This window comes from Sparus aurata, chromosome 10 (assembly GCF_900880675.1).
Source record: "Sparus aurata chromosome 10, fSpaAur1.1, whole genome shotgun sequence".
Classification (NCBI taxonomy): domain Eukaryota; kingdom Metazoa; phylum Chordata; class Actinopteri; order Spariformes; family Sparidae; genus Sparus; species Sparus aurata.
Genome location: NC_044196.1, coordinates 9,748,997 through 9,772,189, shown reverse-complemented (window position 1 = coordinate 9,772,189; position 23,193 = coordinate 9,748,997). Strand labels below are relative to the sequence as shown.

Sequence of the window (23,193 nt, the reverse complement as noted above, 5' to 3'; positions counted from 1 at the left end):
AACAAAACAAACAAAAAAAAGAAACACGTGACTACCCTCGGAGAGCAGAGCAGCTGCAGCGGTCTAAAGTGATAAAATGAGTTACCACCAGGCTGGCTTCTTAAAATGTAATAAATTTAAAAATCAGTCAAATGAGCCAGTTTTTTGAACGGCTCTTTGAAAGGAAGGGCTCACCAAGATCCCGCTCCCCTCAAAGAGCCATAAATCCCATCTCTAATGAAGACTCCTTGTACAGCTCAGTGCTGCACCGTCAGGACTTATTGTTATAGTCAATGAACACTGGTCTGAAAAATTTAAATATTACTCTCCATGATTTACCACTTTGTCTATAATAGTTCTCCACTAGTCTGCACACCTCAACACACCATCAGGCCAAGTGTTAGGGGTGGGTGGATCGATCCAAATATCGATAGTATCGATACCAAGGTGAGTGTTTGTGTGAGCGCAGCACCCTTCTTCACTTCTCTCACTCCGCTCACTCAGGTTCACTGTAACTGGAACTCAAAAATATATACTTATATTGATATAGAGCCTACCTCAAACCTGAAGTTTGAATATGGCAGAATATAATAACACCTCTGTGTATCTGTTGATGGAACATCAGTATTTCTATTTAGGCTACATGCAGATAGGTTATAGATTTAATTAAGTTAGATATAATTTTCTTATTTTGCTAAAATCTTTGTCTTGTGTTTTATCATTACCATAATCATGGTCAACTAATCAAAGGCAAAAGTACTAAACCACTCAATGTTCAGGAATTTTCAAGTAAAAATTATCAGTATCGGTATTGGTATCAGCAATACTGGCCCTGTAATTACTTGGTATCAGATCGATACCACAATTTGCAGTATTGCCCACCCCTACCAAGTGTTTCTGTCTGTAATACTCACTGTGACCACAAGAGGCTCACCTGCACCACTACTCATATACTGAATAAGATGAAAAGCATCCATGGTGCTCCAGTGGAGTTTCCATTTCTCTCTGCACTCCAAACACAACCTGCATCTATTATATGTTAACAAGTTATGTAACATGACTGTCATGTTTCTTTTGGTGAGTAATATGTCGAACATGGCACCAGTCTGCCCTCAGTGTCACAGCTGGAGTTCTGGGTATTATCAGCAAGTCACATCAAGGATTTACATTTTATGACCTCATACTTATTATTATTCATATTCTGTCAATGAGCATTTTGTTGTTACACAATAGTTAATGGTCATAGTGTTCAGTGTCAGTGTCAGCAGTTAGAGTACAGTGTGTTTGTGTTTTCTCATGTTTTATGATCAAAATACCACTTTAATATCAACAGTAGTAGTTACCAGCGGGCTCCAGCAGGGGGAGCATACAGCTGTTATGATAAGGTGTCCTCAGCCATCATCTCTGTCTTCATCTGAGGCTCTGCTCAACATTTAACTGTTTCTGTCAAAGCAAAGAAGAAATACGTTTATTGCAAAAGCAGCCGAGGCTCACGTTAACATGTGTAACATCTGCAGGAAGTAGTAGTTCACAATGAGGTCATTTCACTGGAAAAAAACAAATACGTTTTCTACATAAAGAAAGGAAAATCTGTATATATAATGTTTGCCGAATTAACAAGTTGGCCTAGATAGTTAAGAATGTGTTATAGACAGAGCTTCATGAAATGTTTACAGTTACTTCTAACGCAACAACTCTTAAAATTTAGCGTTTTTTAAATGGAGTCTGGTGAGTCTATTTTCTCCAAAGAGCAGTCTGTTTGTGTTTCCCGGATATGTTCAATTTTCAGTGTTTACCATCAATATGTGATATTCCTTAATACATTTGTTGGAAATGTTGAAGTCAGTTGAAACAGCTGCTGGGAGGTAAGAAACACGTTAGACACAGAAGCAGACAAGATTCACTTTAAACACGTGATTGTTAAGGCAGTCTGGTGACGTTGCAATTACTAGTAAATTTACTAGTCCATGAGTTTCACGCACGCACACTCGTGCACACACGCAGCCGCTCACTTCTTGCACCAGTTAGATGAAGTTGGTCAAAACAAGTAAAAAAGTTGAAGTTGGAGTCATGTTGTTTGTAATGTTTGTCACGTGATCCTCCGTCTCCTCCCCACATGTTCAGTCTTCCTGTCAAAGAGCGCGCAGTTAACAAAGAGTTCCATGTGAAGGAATGAAAGAGGATGTGTTGATGTGCACAGTTTAGTCTTTAGGACCAGAGATGAGACGTAAAGAGGATCTGCTTCATGTTTACAGTCCGATAACTGAGGAGCGACACTAAAAGTCGGTGATGTGGTGAGTTTACTCTCGACTGACTCAGAGGAGATTTGCAGCCTCCAGATCAGTTCCAGCAGCGGTTTTAACCTGAAACGGGACCTCCACCTCCTCAGTGTTTTTCCTCACACTGTCACGACTGGAAGCGTTTCAGCGACAGAAGACGTCCTGCAGGTGAACATTACTGTGTAACACTTTTCTGCAAACAGAGGAATGATGAAAACGAGGAGGGGTTTTTCTTTTTGCGTCTTTTTCTTTTTTCATCACTAAACTTGATATTTCAAGATTAAAGTCGATCAGCTCATACACACAGTGTTGTTGTCACTTTGAGGACTTTGGAGAGATTGTGTGTCTGTTCAGAAGTTCAGCATGAAGAGGTGTTTTATATTTCAGGTTTAGTTCTCGACACTTTAACTTCTGCATAATTAAAAACTAAAAAAAACGAGTTCCTGTGTGAGGCCCCAGCCCCGATACTCTATAGCAGGGGTTCTCAACCTTTTGCAAGCTGGGCCCCCCCAAAGCTGGTTCATTGCAGTTGGGGCCCCCCCTCCTCCAGTTGGGGCCCCCCCTCCTCCTCTTCAGACCCCCCCCCCCCCCCCCCCCCCCCAGCTGTCCAGAATTGCTACAGGTCCTGTTTTTGTGAATGAAATATCTAGGGGCGGGTCGGCAAGGTAACGCTGAGTGGCCTTGATGCCTGTCAGTCATGATGAGTCTCGTCACCTCTCCGCTGTGTCTGCAGCTGAGCACGCCTTCTTCCTCCCTCCAGCAGGCAGCCTGGCCCTGCTGCAGTCCTCCTCGGACAGACGCTAAAGCTCACTTTGATTTTTTCACCCCTCTCTCCCTCTCTTGGGGTCGACAGAGAAACGTCTAGCGGCTGCTTCTCCCGAGTTTTCCTCTGCATATTTTACGACAGAAAGTTTGAATATGAAGTGGTACTTTTTTATTTTGTGCTGCACCGGAGCCATGGTGATCATCAATGTGATACTGACTGTCAGGAAACAAGCACAATATGTGAATAAGGCGAAGAAGAAAAACGTGCAGTTGTCAGTGGTCACGTCTTCTTCCTTGATTAAAAAAATAATAAATGAATTAGACCCGGCATTTATTTGGTTATTTATCAAAATATACACCTGCATCCGGCGGGTCCCTGCGGTTAATTAAAACCCGGCTATTATTTGGTAATATAAGTTACATTTACAGCCCGCTCTGTACGCCAGGGCGGAGACGGCGGTGGCCATGCGCATCCTGGACGCGGAGTGCTGTCTGTCTCCTCTCTGCTCCGACTGCAGGCTGGACTGCTGCGGGAGGCTACTGAGAGACTGACCGCCTGTGAGCGCTTTTGGACGGGGGAGGGACTCACGGCAGCACCCGCTGCTCGTTGAGCACAGTAACTGCAGAGTGATACGTGCTGTCAGTCAGCGTCTCCAAACACCAAAAAAGTCTCCAATAACACCAGTAAAAGATAGATTTGTCGGTAGTCGCTTTTGACAAAAAAAAAGCCGCCAGAAGGATGAGTTGTTTGTGTGTTATAATAGTCCAACTACTTGCTTTCCGACATGGGGGGAATTTTCGTGATTTTTTTTTTTTTTTTTTTTTTTTTTTTTTTCAGATTTTTTTTTTCTTCTCCCAGCCTACTCGCGCCCCCCCGGGAGAGTGTCCGCGCCCCCCCAGGGGGGCGGGCCCCACCGGTTAAGAACCACAGCTCTATAGTGATGACTGTAAAAGCATTGTGACAGAGGCCTGCTGTGAATAACTTCAGTAATGATGCAGTCATGTTCTGTTTTTCCGCTTCAGGTTGGCCCAATGAAAGATGTCAGTCAGGATGGCTCCCCTCTTGATAACTGTGACTCTCTTCTGTCTGGCAGCGGGTGAGTAGCCGTTCATTGTATCCTGTTTTTTGATGTTGCTTCTACAAACTGTGCTAACTGCAGGATTCTGACCCTTCTGGAGGATCGCTGCAAGTGATAGCATTAATGTTTTAAGGACATATTTCTCCCCATTATTGGTCAGGATGATCCGTCCCACTTGATCCACCAACTGAGATCCACACACACACACACACAGAGGAACTCAGCAGCTTCTCCTCCTCAGTTTGATGTCATTTCTTCTTATGCAGTCAGAGTTGTTGTGAAACGGCGGGGCAGAGGGTCACAGACGTGTCCTGGCTCGCCTGCCTCTTACAGGGAGACGTTACTCAGGTTGTTACACACCCATGACTAATCCAGAGTGTTAATACCGCCTCATTGTGTCCAGATTATCCACCGTTCAACAAGCAAAACAGACTTGGACACGGTCAGAACGCACCGGTGCGCTGTGCTTTGGACCGTCTAAATAGGGCCCTTTAACTCATCCAGTGATTCAGGTGAAACTGGGTCTTGTCTCGGGAGCAGCTCGGGACAGAGAACGTTACTTGTTGCTAAAGTTACTGCAGCTTCACTTGTTGTGTAAGTTCCTTCACTCAGTGTTTGTGTCTGGTCCTTTGACCCCTGCAGGTCAGAGGCCGTTCACTGTGAATGTGAGCAGGGAGAACCACCAGGCAGTGGAACACAGTAACACCACCCTGACATGGCTCTTCCCTGTCAGTACCGACATGTCTTCCGCCTCACTGCACATACATATTCGGAGCGTGGACCCGCTAAGGACGGTTTTCCTCTATGACAGTCCGCCTGAGGCTGAGCCATATCAAGATGAAGACTACAGAGGTCGGGCCTGGTGTGATCCGGAGCTCGCCAGGAAAGGACGGATCGAGTGTCTCCTGACTGATCTGAGGCTCAGCGACACAGGCTCCTATCAGTGTATTGTTGCCGTTAATAGAGATTCCAACCACAAGGCGTGTCACCTCAATGTTACAGGTAAGATGACATCACTGACGAGTTGAATGTTGTTTGACAGTCATGGGATGAACATTGATATTAACCCAGTTAAACCGGGGCCACTGTGTTATTAGTGAACTGTTGTTCCCATTCTTTTAATATGATGTGTTCAAGGGCCTGATTGTGGACGTCGGGAACGACAGACAGACATGTAGTGTAACATAACTGAAGAACAGTGATGTTGCATCTGGGACGCTCCCCAACACCTCGATGACAATTCTGGCATGTCAGAATGTTTAGTATCTTAATGCCTAGTTTGACATCTCCTACAATGAGATTATTGACTTTGATCAATAGGATGACAGAGTGCTGTGACACATGTAAACACGGTGAAGAGGCAGAGGGACGCTGCTGTCAGTAATGTAAAGATTCTGACATGTACACGTTCATTAACTTTCCTCTAGTTCAACCAAGTCTTCCAACCAAGACATGTATGTCTCTGTGACTGCTTGATCTGACACGGTGACCATCGTGAAAGACATCAAAATTGTGTAGTTTGATCCCAGCCTTACCCACAGTGCACCAGTGTTGATTTACTTGAACGGCTACATCATGTGTGTCAAGTTACCTCTTCACTCCACGCTGATGGAAAGTCGGGTGAAGTTTCCTCAAAACATTTCTGCAGGTTCGCAGCAAAAAAATTGTTGCAGCTTTCTGCTCAACAACTGAAGCAGCTGGAGACTTGTCTTAAATGTTAGAAAAGAAAAAGAACAAACAGTTGGTTTCTAATCAGCTTTGTCAGCCAATTATATGATATTTCATGAGTATCACGTGGTGTCTGTGTGTCAGTATCAACAGTCTTGGTAGCTGCCAGTTTGTGGAGTGATGATTTTCCCAGTTGTTGTAATTAAAGTCAAACCTCATCAACATCGTCTCATCAACACCAACATGGAGCCAACTGGGCTCAGAGAAGGTCGTGAACAAGATGAACATCACCAGAAATTTGCTCATACTGACAACTGAAGTTCTGGTTCTGGCTCAGTTCTGTGAGCTGCTGATATACATGTGCAGCTCTACAATGTTTAAGTTAGGAGACAACGTCACTGCTGTTAATAGAGATTCCAACCACAACGCATGTCACCTCAGTGTTACAGGTAAGATGACATCACTGACGAGTTGAATGTTGTTTGACGATCATGGGATGAACATTGATATTATCCCAGTTAAACCAGGGTCACTGTGTTATTAGTGACACGAATTAGCAAAGCTCCACTGTTGTTCCCATCATGCCGGGATCAGAACAAACGACTTCAGGCAGATTTTAACACGATGTGGTCGAGGGCCTGACTGTGGACGTCGGGAACGACAGACGGACGTGTAGTGTAACATAACTGAAGAAGAGTGATGTTGCATCTGGGACGCTCCCCAACACCTCGATGACAAGTCTGGCATGTCAGAATGTTTAGTATCCTCCTGCCTAGTTTATTATCTCCTACAACAAGTTCGTTGGTGTTGACCAATAGGATGACAGAGTGCTGTGACACATGTAAACACGGTGAAGAGGCTGAGGGACGCTGCTGTCAGTAATGTAAAGATTCTGACATGTACACGTTCATTAACTTTCCTCTAGTTCAAGACCGTCCTGTCCCTCCACCAAGAACAACCAAGACATCTATGACATGTATGTCTCTGTGACTGCTTAATCTGACATGGTGACCATCGTGAACGACATCAATATTGTGTAGTTTGATCCGAGCATTACCCACAGTGCACCAGTGTTGATTTACTTGAACGGCTGCATCATGTGTCAAGTTATCTCTTCACTCCACGCTGATGGAAAGTCAGGTGAAGTTTCCACAAAACATTTCTGGAGCTTCACAGCAAAAAAGTGTTGCAGCTTTCTGCTCAACAACTGAAGCAGCTGGAGACTTGTTTTAAATGTTAGAGAAAAAAAAAAGAAGAAACGGTTGGTTTCTAATAAGGTTTGTTAGCCAATCATATAGTATTCTATTAGTCTCATGTGGTGTCTGTGTGTCGTCAGTATCACCAGTCTTGTTAGCTGCCAGTTTGTGGAGTGATGATTTTCCAAGTTATTAAAGTTTCAGTTTGTTGTAATTAAAGTCAAACCTCATCAACACCAACATGGAGCCAACTGGGCTCAGAGAAGGTTGTGAACAAGATGAACATCACAAGAAATCTGCTCATACTGACAACTGACGTTCTGGTTCTGGCTCAGTTCTGTGAGCTGCTGATATACATGAGCAGCTCTACAATGTTTAAGTTAGGAGACGACGTCACTAACGACACTGTGTCGTCTTTATAATGACGTAATTTCACCGTCTGATGTTTCATTAGTTTGATGATGAACTGACAAACATCATCTGTGTGATTCATGACACAATTTAAACAGATCAGTAAATAATTTGTCTCTCTTTATTCACTGACATACAAAGTTTTTATGAAATAAGGTCCCATGGGTCCTCCGGAAGGGGCATGGCTTCAGGGCTGATGAATCAATTACCAAATTATGATATATTATTTTTTGATGAAACAACTCAGAAGTATATAAAGTTATTATTTATTTATGACCACCTTATCAGCCACAACATTAAAGTCATGCTCACATATTAATGCTATAATAATATGTATAATTATAATCCTTTATTTCCTGTTGACAGAAATCTGGAGATGGTGGTTAATATTTGTTGAATCTCTTCACAGCTGCCAGCAATCAAGCAGTGACTGAGCCCTCAAAGCCAGCGAGCCGAGGAAGGATCGGACTCTACGCAGGTTTTGGTTTGTTTACAGCAGTAAAAGCAGCACTTGTAGTTCACTTGACTTACAAACACTTTATAATGAGAAGTACTCTAACAAGGCAAACACCTGTGAAGTAATGTGTTTTATATTTTGGTTAGGGATGCACAATATGGATTGTTTATACTGACCAAATAACCTATAATTTCACATTTTTATATTTTAGAAAGAAATGAACAATAGCAGCCGCTTGAGCGTGAAAACAGCGCTCTTCTTCTCCTCGTCCTTCTTCTTCTTCTTCTTCTCTGTTAATTGGCAGATCACAAAAACATTTCCAATTATTGCCTATATTTTCACAGATACGATTAATAGCTGATACATTTCACACTATAAGGCCAATAATTCATCATGCATCCCTAATTTTGGTTTGTTAAATACCTCATGCATAGAAGAGTGAATTGGATTTGTCATCCTGGTGCTATTGTTATACCTCAGTCAGTCTACTCAGTAGAAATGAGACCACAACAGTTGGTCTGTGTTTTCATTTAAGCCATCCTTTTTCTTTTCATGTTAATTATTAACAGATTATTCGCAGTCACAGATTTCGATGGCGTGAATTTCAGGTGTGGAGTGGAAGTGAAAAGTAGAACGGAAAGAAAAAAGCTACAGTTCTTATGTGTTGTTGTTCATTTACAACAAATAACTTTAACATTACGAAGTAAGGAAACAGTTAGCTCCCGAATGTTTGAGACATTGAAGACAATGGATGGTAAAAATCCAGAGACATCAGTCAGTATTTCAATATAAAACAGCATATTTGATCAACATCAGCTTCCATTAGACAACAGCTAATGTTAGCAATTCAACTGCCAACATAATCTGTCTTCTAACGGAAGCTAACGTTTATCAAATATGTTGTTGTACCTTGAAATATGGCCCGACGTCCCACTAGATCTTCAGTCTCCATCATCACATCAGTTGCTGGTCATTGCAAAGTGGTGAAATGGAAACTTGTTGTCAGATTACCACATTTATACAAGTTGCAAACTAGAAAACAACAACATTACATTATTCCAGCATTCAAGCATCGCACCCTGAACCTGATGTCAGGGTGAAATGTGTGAATATGGTCTAAGTAATTATTTTAAGAGGAACCTTGTGTGTCACTACATGTATTACTCTGAATCATAAATCACTTCCTGCCTTCCATCTGCAGTTTGCGCCATTAGCTACGGAATGACGTGACATCCTATGCAAACAAAGTGTTTGGCCTCGCTACCTCACCAAGATATTAATGTGAAACCCTCCGTTTTACCTCTTCTTATGCTGCTGTTGCTGCTATGTGTAATCTGTTTATAAGGAATACTTTAGACGTTCAAACTTGGATAGTGAAGGGTAAAACAGATGTGCAACACAGCTACAAAGGTACAGTAACTACTTCTATGTTTGACTTTCTGGCCGTCTGTATCATCAAAACTCAGCAGCACTGTCGAGACAGTTTCACTGCTGATTAAAGGTGAACACTGGTGTGTCAGAAGATGCCAAAGTTGAACACATTTTGAATATTTTGAAATGATTTGCTTGGAAATGTGTCGGAGGGATTTCACTGTAATTACCTTATTTGTTTTGTAAAGAATTCTGATTTGACCAGGCCTCCAGAACCTCAGTCGAACACGGTTGCTGTCATTTCAGTGAGAGGCATTTCCTCCCTTACCTCTCGCCAGACATGTGACTCAAGTCATTTGCTGCACTTTAATGTAAAAGCTATCAACACGTTAAGATTGTTGACAAAGACCTTTTAACTGATGTTAAACTATCCTCATGAATCTCTGCCTCAACACCAAGTTCAAATCATGGATGTATTATGAATGAATTTTTAATCTCAGTGTTACACTAATATTCTTCCATGCTACCTCCCAGAGTAACGATGCTTCGGTGATTGAAGGTGAATGAATGATCTTTGATTCTTTTATCCTCCTCTGTACTTTTGTTTCTCATTTGCTCTTTTGTAAGATGATGTTTTATATACTGTATGTCGAATGTGGTCTTTGGTTTCTAGGTATTTCTTTGTATCTTTCTATCAATCTTGTTATGATGTCATACATAGTAACTCCTGCATATGAAATACTTGAATCAGCTGTACAACTGACTGATTAATCTGACTTCAATAAACAAATTACTGACACAGATGAACTTGTGAGTCATTTGCGGACGACGCTGTGTTGAGAGGACAGGAAACAGTGATCTGCAATACAGGTGTGTTCTCTGTCAGGGGAAGGTTTACCTGAGCTGACGGTGGAGACAGTCCTGACTGTTGGGTTTGGAAAAATGTCTAAGTCGCCGCCCCTGAGAGTTTGTAACCATCAACAAGAGAGAAATGATTTCAAGTACTGACCATACAAACATTCTCACCTGCCGGTCTCAGTAATTTCCTTTTGTTGACTCCTTTCTGTTCGCACCTCCCCATCCTCATCCACAAGTCTTCATCTTAACTTATTACACCAATGAGGAAACAGCCAGCTTGGAACTGTTCCACAAATGTTATTAGTGGAGACTTTGCACCCACACTGGTCCGACTACCTGAGTTTGTGGACAACTATTATTATCTCATAGTAGACAAAGTGGTGAATCATGGAGAGTAATATCTAAGATTATCAGACCAGTGTTCATTGACTCAGGCTCTGTTTAGTCCCTATAGTGGCCTTGTCTCCTGCAAACCTTTGACCAACACACAGCTGAATGCTGCCTTCAAGGTCCCTTGGAGCTGTGAGCCCCGTATTGTCTACATTCCTTAACTTACACAAGGAGGAGCAGGTTTTTAAACTGAGTTGAATTAAGGGCCAGAATGTGTTGCAGTCCAGACACCTCACTATAACAGTAAGTCTTGACAGTGCAGCACTGACCTGTACACGGAGTCGTCTTCTTCTTAAAGGATGGTAACACAGTGTACCAGTGTGAGGTTACCAGGTAGCAATGATAAGGACATGTGATTTAAGTTAATACAGAGACAGGTCAATGAAACGTCTTAAACTTCATTATAAATGAACACTATCAGGTGGAGTCAGTCAGTCAGTGTACTTGATAGACCCCAGACACTGTGCAGGTGAAATAAAAGCTTCTTCCACAGATCACCACAGGGGGCGCCAAACCACACTAACTGATACCGACACAATGCATGTGCTCCTTTTTACCCCTGAGACGAGGGCGGCTGTAGTTGAGTGCCAGGACGCCAAGTCGAGGTTACTTGAGAGCCTCATTCTTATAAAGTTGTAGTACTCTCTAAGTAATAGTGATCTGACTTTAAACTTTTCATGTTCTTTGACTCTTTTGCAGCTGAAAATGTCACCCTGCTTTACTCAACTCAACTTCTACCACAAGAGGAAAAAAACACACTTCTGAGCTGTGAATGATGTCATTGTCAAATTCTATCTATCACAGCATCACGTCATTATGTGTGAAACCAAACTGGAAACATATTTGATGAGAACTGGCTTCACGTGTTCTTCTCACTCTAAAACACGCTGCAGTTCATTTTAGTTTTTTGTTCATGATATTTTATTTCCCTCATGATGATCCTATTTGATATCTGGAGTCACTGTAGTAACATGAGGCAAAAACAAAGTCATCTCAGTTTACAGATATCTTTACTCCATCTTATCAGGCTGCAGCTCACAGGACAGGTCACGTCTTACAGGTTAAAAGTTGTGGAACATTGATAGCTAATATAAAACTCTGCCTTTTTAGATTGATATCTGAAGACGCCCGACTGACAATCTTTTCTAATTTGTCTAATTTTATTCTTTAACTGAATAAAAAAACTCTGTTGTAATATGATTGAATCCAATGATCTTATGTTTGTTGGATGTGAGATAAAGATGAGAAACAAACCTTTATGAGGGAGATGAGCTAACAATTTATTTTCCGTGCACAGGAAATGTAAATATGTCAAAGTGTGCTGTGGTCAGCACCCCTTCCGTGGTTTGAGCTTTGTGTGAAGGGGAAGTAAGAACAGAGTCAGACAGACACTCTGAAGAAGAAGCTGAAGAAAAACTCTGCTCTCACATTTGTAAGAAACGTAACTTCTCTTTTCTCTCTGCTGCATATTAATCAATACAAAGTAAAGTTTGATCAGAACCAGAGTGACAGTGTCGGTGCTGGATGTGAAGATGGGTCACGCTCTGCTCGGTGTGCTCGGGTTATTCTGTGAGTACATCTGTGACTTTCTATGTGATTGTCAGTATTTATATCAGTGTAGTAGTTGTGTAGACATGAACTTTGTTGCTGTTTGTTTTGGTTCAGATTGGAGGATTATGTTAAGTTTATTACTCAACTGGTTACTTACGCACTAGTTTGTGCACACGTACCTGGACAATGCATGTACAGTATATGATCACAGGTATTATGTATATAGCTGTGGAATTACATGTATTGCTTATTTACCAGGCCTTTATATATTGAAGAGGTTTTTAGATGTGTTTCCCACCTCTGTAGCTCTGTATCATCACAGAACTGTGTGATACTGTTGATTGATAAACAATAGTTGTCACTGATGAAACTCCAGCTGGATTTTGTATTTGATTCTGGTCTAATGAAGTTTTACTCTTTATTTTAGTGCTGAATACACTCCTGTACGGACATGCTGAAGGTGACTAGTTATCTTTTCTATATTTACTGATTATGTTTGTCCTGTATGTCACCTGCTGTATCACTCTTGATCACATGTTTTAGGAGCTGTGTTTTTCCATATATGTGTCATTTTACTCAGTGCACATTATGAAATGACTGGATTAGTGCTCAGTTGTTCAGGGAAGATACTTGGAAAGTGTAGCTCTGCATGATGCCACTGACTTCACACTGGAATAAGTTTAGTGAATGTAAAGATACTTTAGTCTTTAGTTTTTAGTCTTCATTATGGTCCAACACTGTGTATAGTTGTGTGATACAGTCACTTACAACAGTCTGTCACTCACTCAGTCATTGTGGGTGGTGACGTGGTGTGTTTGCTGCCACATGCTGTGTTTCTCGTTATGATCTCTGGGAGCTGCAACAGTCACAAGTTGTCAAATGCTTCACAAACAGATGATGACAAATAATTAACCAAACTAAAGTGTCTGATATGATCAAAGTAATCATAAACTACAAACCTCCAGAACAGTTTCAATGCTCTTTGGCATAATTTCTGTACATCTTTAAACTTTATTTCTCTATATTCTCTATGTATGAGTAATAAAATCACTCTTAACTGTATCCAGCAGCTCTGTAAAGTTATTGTTACTGTCACAGAGTTCAGCAGCAACAGTATAACTTATTTATAAGCCATGTTAATAAAACTATGTTTTGCAAAGTGTACGTATGATGTGTGATTCAGGACATGAGTAGTGGAGCACTTCTGCCTCTGGTGGTCAACATAAGTATTACAGAAAGAGACACTGAATTTCCCTTATGATGAATTTTGCAGTCTTAAACACATGAAACACAATGTGTAACTTAGAAAATGGAGCACCAGAAGAAATGAATTCTCACTTGTCCCTCTGGGCTTCTGCACATTTTTGTTTCCTTTCTGTGAATTCTTGAACATGAACAGTTCCAAACAAGGCTGTTGTGACTCTGCAGCCAAACTGGACTGAAGTATACAGAGGAGAGAGGATCACTCTCAGATGTGAGATCAAAGATGGAGGAGACACTGAGTGGGAGTATGAATGGAGATCAACCAGCTCAGAAAAACCTTCAGATCAAAATGAACACAGTATTACATCTGTGACTGAATCCCACAGTGGAGACTACAGGTGTAAGGGCAGAAAGAAACATACGCAGCATTCTTCAACAGATTGGAGTGATCCCATCAAACTGACAGTATCAGACCGTAAGTCACATCACATTTCTTTCAAAGTGAAGATTATACAGCTCATTAAAAACTGTTTTTGTTTATGTATATTTTTAAAGTAAATCTTCAGTATGCACTGATTGTGCAGAATGTATCTGATCCACTATCAATACATGATTTCATTTAAACATTTTCCAACAGGACCCCGGCCTGTCTTCACTGTGTCTTCATCATGGCTGAGTGCTGGAGCCTCAGTTACTCTGAACTGCAGAGTTAAAGATCCATCTGCAGGATGGAGGTTCTACTGGTATAGGTCTATTCCTCGTCCAACAGACTATCTCTCCTATAGACTTGAGCAGCTACCTGGCAGCAGCAGTGGGACTGAACAGGATTCCTACATTGTTCATGGACAGACACACACAGCACGATATAGGTGCAGAGCTGGAAGAGGAGATCCAGAGTATTCCACTTATGACAGTTCCTCTAAGTTTGTCTGGTCTGCAGGTCAGTTTGTTTCTATCTCTTAAGAAACAGATGTTATATCAGCTCTATTCATCTTGTTTCTAAATGATGAGAAACAAACAGTATCTTGAAAAAATCAAATGAATTTACTGTGGTCTTATGATCTTGTCTCTCTCTCACTAGCACCAAGCTAAACTTCATGCTTTCCACCTTACTGCGTGGAATTTACTTGTTTTCTTCTGTCCTCACTCTTTAACATAACACACAAAAAGACAGATATGATATCTTGGCTAAAACTCTGCTCTCATTTACAAAAAGTACCTTTTGTCTGGATACTTAAGCTCTTCTTCTGCTTACAGCAGCTGGAGTCACTTGGTTGTCTATCATTTTAAAATGTTCTCAAAATTGTAGCAAGAGGTCAAAGTAGAAATCAGTATTTGACCAAAATACTGACCTTTGTTACAATAAAAACAAAGCTAAGGACTATTTGAATGGAGGCATTTTCTATCTGAAGATCTCTGTGCTCTGTTTGACCTCTTATCACATGTTGTTTTTCAGATATTCACTCATCAGCATCTCTCACAGTGAGTCCTGACAGAGCTCAACACTTCACCTCTGACTCTGTCTCACTGAGCTGTGAGGGAAACTCTACTAAGTGGAGAGTGATTTGGTTTTCAACTGGGGACAGCGACTCATCAGCCTGCTCCACTTGGGGGACAATGAATGGATCAACATGCATCATAAACACTGACAGGTTCAGTGATGCAGTGTACTGGTGTGAGTCTGTTTCAGGAGAGTTCAGCAACGCAGTCAACATCACTGTACAGGGTATGATTTCATGACATTATGTTTTTCTTTGACTTATTACTTCAAACAAGTATTTAATCACACTGTGATTTTAACCATGTATAAATATTGATCATACAACAAGTAGTTCCGACAACAACAACAAGGAAAACATTAACGTCAGCTCAGAGTTCACACTTCTGGGACTAGAAAATCCTTTCTGTTGCTAGGTTGTTACTAAGGTTTGGACTATTTGCTGCAGTGGTACGCTCCATTACACATATGAGTCTACTGACGGGATTGATTTTGTTTCAGTTATTAGTCAGACCCCATGTGTTTCCATGGAAACGCGACGCACACTCGCAAAAACCTTTACAATTTGAGAGCAAAATGTCCATCAACATGGATATACTTGACTGTATATCTTATATTATTTGTGTTGGTATTAGTTGTATAATCGCAATAATACCCTCGAGGGTGTGCCTTAACGTCATTTGAGCACGACAGTGATGTGGTCCACAAGCAGCACTGAAGTGGTAAGTGGTAATATTGCTTAGATATAGTTTTGTGGCTGATGTGTTCTTCAGTTTTTAGGTCAATGATCACCATTTAAAGTCCAGTGTGAAGGATTTAGTGATATTTAGCTGTGAGTTTACAGATTCAGCCAACTGAAAGGGTTCTTGAACATTAGACACACAAGGTGTATGAAGATGAAACGTCACATTTTATGATCACTGTTAAATCAGTGATAACAATGTTAAATAAATAAAAAAAACAGTATGTCTTTTGTCATCTCTCTACATCAGCTCATTCTCAAGTTCCTCAACCAGCTGATCTCTGACTGAAACCTCGTATTCTTTGACTGTTTAACAGATGGAGAAACGATCCTGCTGAGCCCTGCCCGTCCTGTGACTGAAGGACATTCTGTTAGTCTGTGCTGCAAATTAAGAAGTCAAACATTTGACTCCATTGTGTTTTTCTATCACAATGAGAAAGTCATTCAAAATGACAGCAGATGGGAGTTAAATATCTCTGCAGTGTCAAAGTCAGATGAAGGATTCTACAAGTGTCAACACTCAGGACGAGAGTCAGCACAGAGCTGGATGTCAGTTCAGGGTGAGTAGGATTAAAACTATTGCTGCATTTTCTTGTAAACTGTTTGTTTTTGACTGAGAAATAAATTCAGATGAATATTGTTCTCCTAGTTATTCCAGCGGTGTCCAGGCCTGACAGCTCTTCACTTCCTGTACTGTTGATTGTTGGGCTGGTTTGTGGAATCGTTCTTGTTATTCCTCTGCTCGTTTTGTTTTGCTACAGAGCGTCCAAGGGTGAGACCTTCTTCTTCTGTTTTTACACATTCTTTAATTATTCAAATACATACACATACTCTGACCTCATGAGAGAGAACAGCAGTATAACAACCATCTAACAACAAGTGTCTCTTTCACAGATTCAGGCTTCGTCAGGTAGGTGCAACACTCTCTCATCTCATGTTGAACGTAACATCAACACATTTTTATGTTCCTATTTAAATGTTCTGTATCTGATACATGTTGTAGACCAGTCCAGTCTGAGAACACCAACACAGATCATGTGGACTACGAGAATGTTCATTACCCTGCTCTTCACCACGGTAAGCAGTTAAACTAATCTTATCAATCTAATCTTATATATTATACAGTGGGGTCCAAAAGTCTGAGACCATTGAAAATCTCTAATATTGTCACATGAACTTGGAAATAATCAGAAAGTGCCTAGAAAATGTGAGACTCAAGGTTTCTAAAGGGGCAGTGCATGTAACAATACAAACTGTGAAACACTTGACAGAAACTGGATCAGTTGTATCCAAAGACACAAAGTGACCACACTATCAGAAGATCAATAAATCAAGCTTCACTCTCTGAAAGATAGAAAAGCAACTTCATCACCTATAGAGAATTTGAACACACACACAAGAATCCAATCAGGTGAAATGTGACAAAGGAAAGCTGTCTTGTAGTTGCCTCTAGGATAATCAGCCGTTCCTAAAACACTTCTTAGTTGGTGAACAAGACGAAAGACTGGAGGTGGGTTAAGAAACACCAGAATTCTGCAAATAATCAACTTTTAACTCAAACTGTTAAGCTGATATTATCATTTGCAGAATAGAATTGTTGGGTTGTCACAGTCTTTTTGAGCCTATAAACACATTTTAAATGATCTAATGAATCTGAGGTCTCACATGATTCATTAGTTGTTACAGTTTTAGTGATTAAACTCACCTTGGCTTGATTTCTATTTCTCTGTAGGTGATGTTTGTCTCTATGACACAATCAGAGGCCGTAAAGAAGCTGAACATGGTACAATTTATAGCTTTTATTCACCATGGAGCTGTTAGAAATACTAAAATAAAACAATTAACTGTCAGTGATTCACTGATCAATCCTTTAAGATTAATCCAATAATCTCACATATTATTTTATTGATCTTAAAAACACCGAGAGTGAGACTTGTGAAAGTCAGTTAAATGTGATAAAACATGTTGATCGTGACGTCGTCCTGAATCTTTCTCGTTGACTTTCTGTTTCTTTCAGCTCAATAATGAAATCTGTAGCAACTAAACCAACGGAATGGATGACAACATGAAAAACTCCATCTGTACTTTGACAGCTTCTCTGTGATCAATGTGTGCAGCTGTGCTGAACAAATAACACACAGCATTTTGTAAAGTTAATCTAACAGCAGCTCATTTAAAATAACTGTATCATATGGTTTTAATCTTCTGTTGTATTTTGTATAAAGAGTTTAGATCATCACATATAAACATTGAAATGTTTGGTTATTTACGTCCGGTATGTTCTGACACCTTTGTTGTTGTTTGTTGTTGCAGAGAACAAATATTATGTGTGGACACTCGGTACGAGGTGATAGTGCCACTTTAAAGTCAGCTTCTTTTGTAGCTTCTGATTAAAAAGAGTTAAACATTTAGAACATTTAATGCATTTTATGTGAAAAACATCCTGTTAACATACAAGCTTCTTTTGTCATTTTAAAAATGCTTGATATTCTCTATATTTCATGTTTTTGTATATATATAAATGTATTTTTAAAAGGTGGTTGACCATTTTCTGCATCAATAAACTTGTTCCATCAATAAGCTGTCAGCAGTGTTCCTCATAGATTTAGAGGGAACCAGGGCCGGAGTGGGACTCATTTTCAGCCCTTGAGTTTCATGCCTCAGACCGGCCCACTATAGATCATGACTTATTATTTTAAAATAGCTTAACTTTACATGTTAAGCCTATGATAGCGCACTGTTCTCTAAAGCCTTGTAATTCTGTGTATTATTTCTAAAATAACTCCAATTCAGCACAAGTAATGGTTGTTTCACAATGTGGATTTATTTCAACATGAGTGCACATCTCCACCATTTTTCTTTGCAACACAACACCGTTTTCAACAAATTAAAAAAAAAAATTGAATAATTAAATATTAATTAAAAAAAAAGAAAATGTAAAGAAAAAAAGTGTTACACTCTCTAATAACAACATAATCAGAACTTAGATTTCACAAATACACCATCAGAATGTCCTTTTCTGCAATATCAAATATCAACCAAATTAGTGTTCACAGATATCTAATCCCTAAACATGAAATGGAATATGGTTCCTTCCCTTCCTCACCACTGGCTCCTGCTCTGCCTCTGACACTAAATCACATTTTAAAAATGGTCAGAATTCTCAACACAAATCTCCCTTTTCTCAAGTCAGTTTCAATATTGTAGTGCTGAATCATCTATTATCAATAATTATCTCATTTATCATACAGAGCAGGTCTACACCATACTCTTCATTATAGTAATTATAATAATATTCAGTGAATGAACAATCCTACCTGCCCACACTGGACCTGTGGTGGGCTCCCGGCTGCTGCTTCATGCTGCATCTTATATCTGAGAGGCTACAAGACAAAGTTTCCCAGTTATATTTCGTCACATCACACTATTATTCAAATGATGTAACGTCAGGTTGGGCTGGCTATATGTTACAACGCCACGCAATTCATTGACTTGATGGGCTAATCAATTAACTTGAACGTTGCAGGTAAAGTTGCATTTTGTTCATCTTGCCTTCTTACCCGTTTCATCATCTTCATTGGTCGTTTCAGACCGCGAGCTCCTTTTATTGAAAAAGCTGCAGATTTTTGCACATTTGGCTGCATCTGTCTCCAGTGACTTTTCTCTTTTTAATTCTCACGTTTTCAGCTCGGACAAGTCCTCACGTCACTTCCTCCTCCTCACATGACAGACTGTCAGGGTGTTTGTGTTCACCATTTTTGATCCCACCTGATGAAGACTTGTTCTCATTCTTCATCCACTAATAACTAAAGACTCACAAACTCATATATGTATTTATTTAACTTAACTCAGTGGAACAAACCACAATTTCAACAATGACTGAAAGTTTGATATTATATATTATTATATTATAATATAATGAAAGATTTATATCTTTTGTCTTTTGAACTGTTTAAAAAGCATCAATTACTTTAATAATGTATAATTATACGGACAGTTTACTGTTGACAAAAAGCCTCCAGAACATCCTGATGGATCTTTTGTCCATGAAGGTGAAATAAGAGCTCATCTTCATGTTCTCTATCACTTCTGGTTCTTTCACTTTCCAGCCAGTTGTCACCAGTGATGTGTGAGACATGTTCACTGGGATCAGTCAGCTGGATGATGGACTTTACAAAAAACAACTTTAACCAAACATCTTGTGGAAACATTACCACATTTAAATCTTGACACTAAACATTAAGTCTATAGAGGACATGTTCAACTATGAGACACATGATAACACATTCAATCTTGTTCCTTTTCATTTGTAGTTGTTGTCTCATGACTTTATATGGAGAAACTGTTTATATGTGTTTATAATGTTTCAGTGTTACATGTTTACATCATTGACATTATGTTGTCACACCTTTACAACCAGACATGCTGAATAATCTACTTCCTGTTTGTCTGTCTGCCTCTGCTATGCATCTCTGTATTCCTGGGGATAGGTGTCCTTCTCCTGTGTGGTGGGGGAGGCGCTGTTTCCCTGGTGCCTTGCCCATTTTTGCTTTCCAGGTCAGGTCCAATCCAGGTGCACATGGTTGGGTCTGATTGCCTGGGAGAGTATTTAGGTAGAAGATTCCAGGGACGCCTCTCTCTCTCTCCCTGCCTGCGATGACAACTGCCAACAGTTCTTCTCAGTTATTTTTTGTTAGTTTGCACATTCTCAATGCAACAGTCCATATCATACTACACATAGTTAGCTGCCACTTACACTGATCCTTAGTTTCTTTGTATCTTAGGGCCTACTTTTAATAAATATATTGAAATGGTTTAACTGTGTAGTCTGCCATGAGCCAGGTGGTCATAACAGCCTGTGTTGTTCACATACTTTTGGCGCCATCTTGTGTCAGAAAAACAACACAGCAGCTTAGCATTAGCATCCAGACTGTGTCCAGTCAGGAGGTCCTTGTGTGTGATGATGAGGATGATGAAGACAGAGGAGTGTTTAGAAGACTAAAGACAGACTGTAGATGTTGGTTGTGGTACATGTGAGGACTGAACTGTGATCACATGACTCTTCACCTCTGTCTCCTCTCACAGGGAGAAGATGATCTGCAGGATCCTGCTGCTCATCAGCCTCAACTGTGTCTGTGGTCAGTTTAAAGCTTCACTTTCTGACACTGTGATTCAATGAAGCAGTTAAAGTGGCCCACATGTGAGCAAACAGCTGATGTTGATGAGCCTCTGCAGCTCTGAGACGTCACTAAACTGTCCACACAAACATGGAGATGGAGTTTAAAGGCTGCCATGTTAAAGCTGTCAGTGTGTCTGCTCCTCACTTTCCCTCTCTGTCTCCTCAACAGGAACATTTGTAGTGAATGTGACACAGACCTCCTATCAGGCAGAGGAGAACCACAACATCACACTGGAATGGACGTTCACAACCACAGCTGACACTTCCCCCGACTCACTTTATATCTACTGTGAGATGAAAACTGATCACAAAGTCTCAGTCCTGTTTGAAATACGTGGAGGTGTTGAGGTCCCAGAGTCTCGGGATCAACAGTTTGTAGGACGAGTCCAGTGGGACAAAGACGCCCTCAAAGACGGAAGACTCAGACTTCATGTGTCCAGACTCAGGACTGAGGACTCAGGACAGTACCTGTGTGATGTGAGGACAAACTATGGTGTGGAATTTGGTGATTGTTGGCTCAGTGTCTCTGGTAAGTTGGTAGAGTAGAAGTCAGTAGAACTTTATTAACAGTTTCAATTCAGCAGCTTTTTTGGATCAATAAGAACCTGAAGAAAAGTATTGGGGACGACCACAATCCTTCACTTCATTCTCACAGTATCTGAGAAATATGTCACAACTTCAGCTGTTCTGTTGTTTGCCTCTTTACAGCAGCGAGGGATCAACCAGTACGGAAACCCTAAACGGCCATGCATTCATACATTTTATTTCCTCCGTTTTCCCGAGATAACAAGATAATTTTCTCAAGATCTCGAGATAACGAAACTTTGTCTTCTCGTTATAACGACATAATTTCCTCCGTTTCCCCGAGATAGCGAGATGATTTTCTCGAGACCTCGAGATAACGAAACTTTGTCTTCTCGTTATAACGACATAATTTCCTCCGTTTTCCCGAGATAATGAGATAATTTTCTCAGATCTCGAGATAACAAAACTTTGTCTTCTCGTTAAAACGACATAATTTCCTGCGTTTTCCCGAGATAACGAGATAATTTTCTCGAGACCTCGAGATAACGAAACTTTGTCTTCTCGTTATAACGACATAATTTCCTCCGTTTTCCCGAGATAACGAGATAATTTTCTCAGATCTCGAGATAACGAAACTTTGTTTTCCTGAGATAACGATATAATAAGGTGTGTGTGTGATTGAGTGAGTCATGTAGGAGCACCTGCCTCTGTCTCTGCATCTTAAAGTGGTCTCATTTCAGCCATGATTACCTTTAACCCAAATCAACTCCTTTTTCCAGCATATGGGACTGAAAGCCCCCATATCCTGGCCTGGCAAATCCTCTCCTCTCCACAAAGTGAGAGAATGTTGTTTATCTTGCTATAAACAGATCACCAGAGATCTTCTTTGTAATTTACAACGACTAAAGCACATCTGGTCTGTTCTCCTTCCTCCAGAGAAGATGAACCCCTGTTCCTCAGGTCAAACAAGGTCAAGCCCGATGGAGTTTTCTTTGGTCACACCAAAAGGAAGAAGGACTGGTTTCTAACATAGATGTGGTGATTTAAGATGTTTTACTAAGCTACGTTTCTCTCCCTCTGGAACATTCTCCAGTGGGGGAAGGCTTAATGGGGAACCTAATCTGTGTGTTCTTCTCCTCACATGTCCAACTGTTATTTACGACCGTTGTTGTTCCTGGGTCTGACATACCATTCGCCCTTTGCAGTCTTCTGTTCTCACTCAAATTCAAATAAGTCCTAAATAACAAATAAACTACATCTCAATTTCTTAAATTTAACGGATCCCGAAATAGAGTAAGAAGGTCATTCAACAGATCTTTCTTATGTTATTGTGAAGCCCAAATGAAGTTTATTACTCAATAAGTTTGAGGTCAACAGAAACCCCCTCCCCTTTGTCGATGGAGGAGAGATTTGAAGATCATCATTCATGTGTAATACTTGTATTATTTACCAGTTAAATGTCTGATATGTTTTGTTAAAGATAGAACTTCAAGGAATATGTATAAGTCCTTGGTTCTACTGTGTATTGTATACTATATTGTCATATGTTGTATACTTAAGTGCTTCATGTCTTAATCAGGTTATAATTCTTTTGAATGAAAATCTTTTCACAAAGGCAAAAATTCGACTTTTAAGATGGTGAAGTTTTGGGAAAGTTAACACATGATTTCAAAATGTTAAATACAATAGTATAGTTAGATAAACTTTTGGAAGCCTCAACTCAGATCACAGGAGGTGTGACACTGTCAGCCGGCCTCCCCGTTCAGTCTGCTGCAGCCGGTCATAAAAACAGACACTCTCCCCTTCTCTTCCTCTTCTTCTCCGGACACGCTTCTCTCCCTGTCCTCTTCTCCCCCTGCTTCTTCTCCTTCTTCTTTCTTCTCTTCTTTGTTTTCATTTTTATTTTATTTTTATTTTTAAAGTAATCTTTACTTTTATTTTTGCAACAAGCTCTAAGAAAGCGAATTGAATCCCTACTTTAAGTATTCACTTTTATTCAAGTTTTTAATAGAACAAATTCTTTTCTTTTTGATTTTATACTG

The 23,193-nt window shown here is 40.2% G+C and overlaps 2 protein-coding genes across 5 annotated transcripts in view; both read left to right on the top strand.

The window, feature by feature from the left end:
* LOC115588980 (uncharacterized) overlaps positions 1–23,193 on the top strand; it is a 654,211-nt gene that overhangs the window by 327,289 nt on the left and 303,729 nt on the right. The window contains exon 5 of the mRNA XM_030429652.1: positions 16,342–16,357. Within this exon, the coding sequence (XP_030285512.1) occupies positions 16,342–16,357 (16 nt within the window). The remainder of the gene's footprint in view (positions 1–16,341; positions 16,358–23,193) is intronic.
* On the top strand, positions 2,084–10,006 carry LOC115588988 (butyrophilin subfamily 1 member A1-like). Of its 4 annotated transcripts, none has more exons than XM_030429665.1 (4): positions 2,084–2,273; positions 4,047–4,120; positions 4,776–5,104; positions 7,787–10,006. In XM_030429665.1, exons 2-4 carry the CDS (start codon positions 4,056–4,058, stop codon positions 7,957–7,959), a joined length of 567 nt encoding a protein of 188 aa, XP_030285525.1. In that variant the 5' UTR covers positions 2,084–2,273; positions 4,047–4,055; the 3' UTR covers positions 7,960–10,006. The 4 variants fall into 4 exon arrangements, with proteins under 4 accessions (XP_030285525.1, XP_030285523.1, XP_030285524.1 ...); XM_030429663.1 differs by having other exon boundaries at positions 4,745–5,104; XM_030429664.1 differs by having other exon boundaries at positions 2,084–2,426.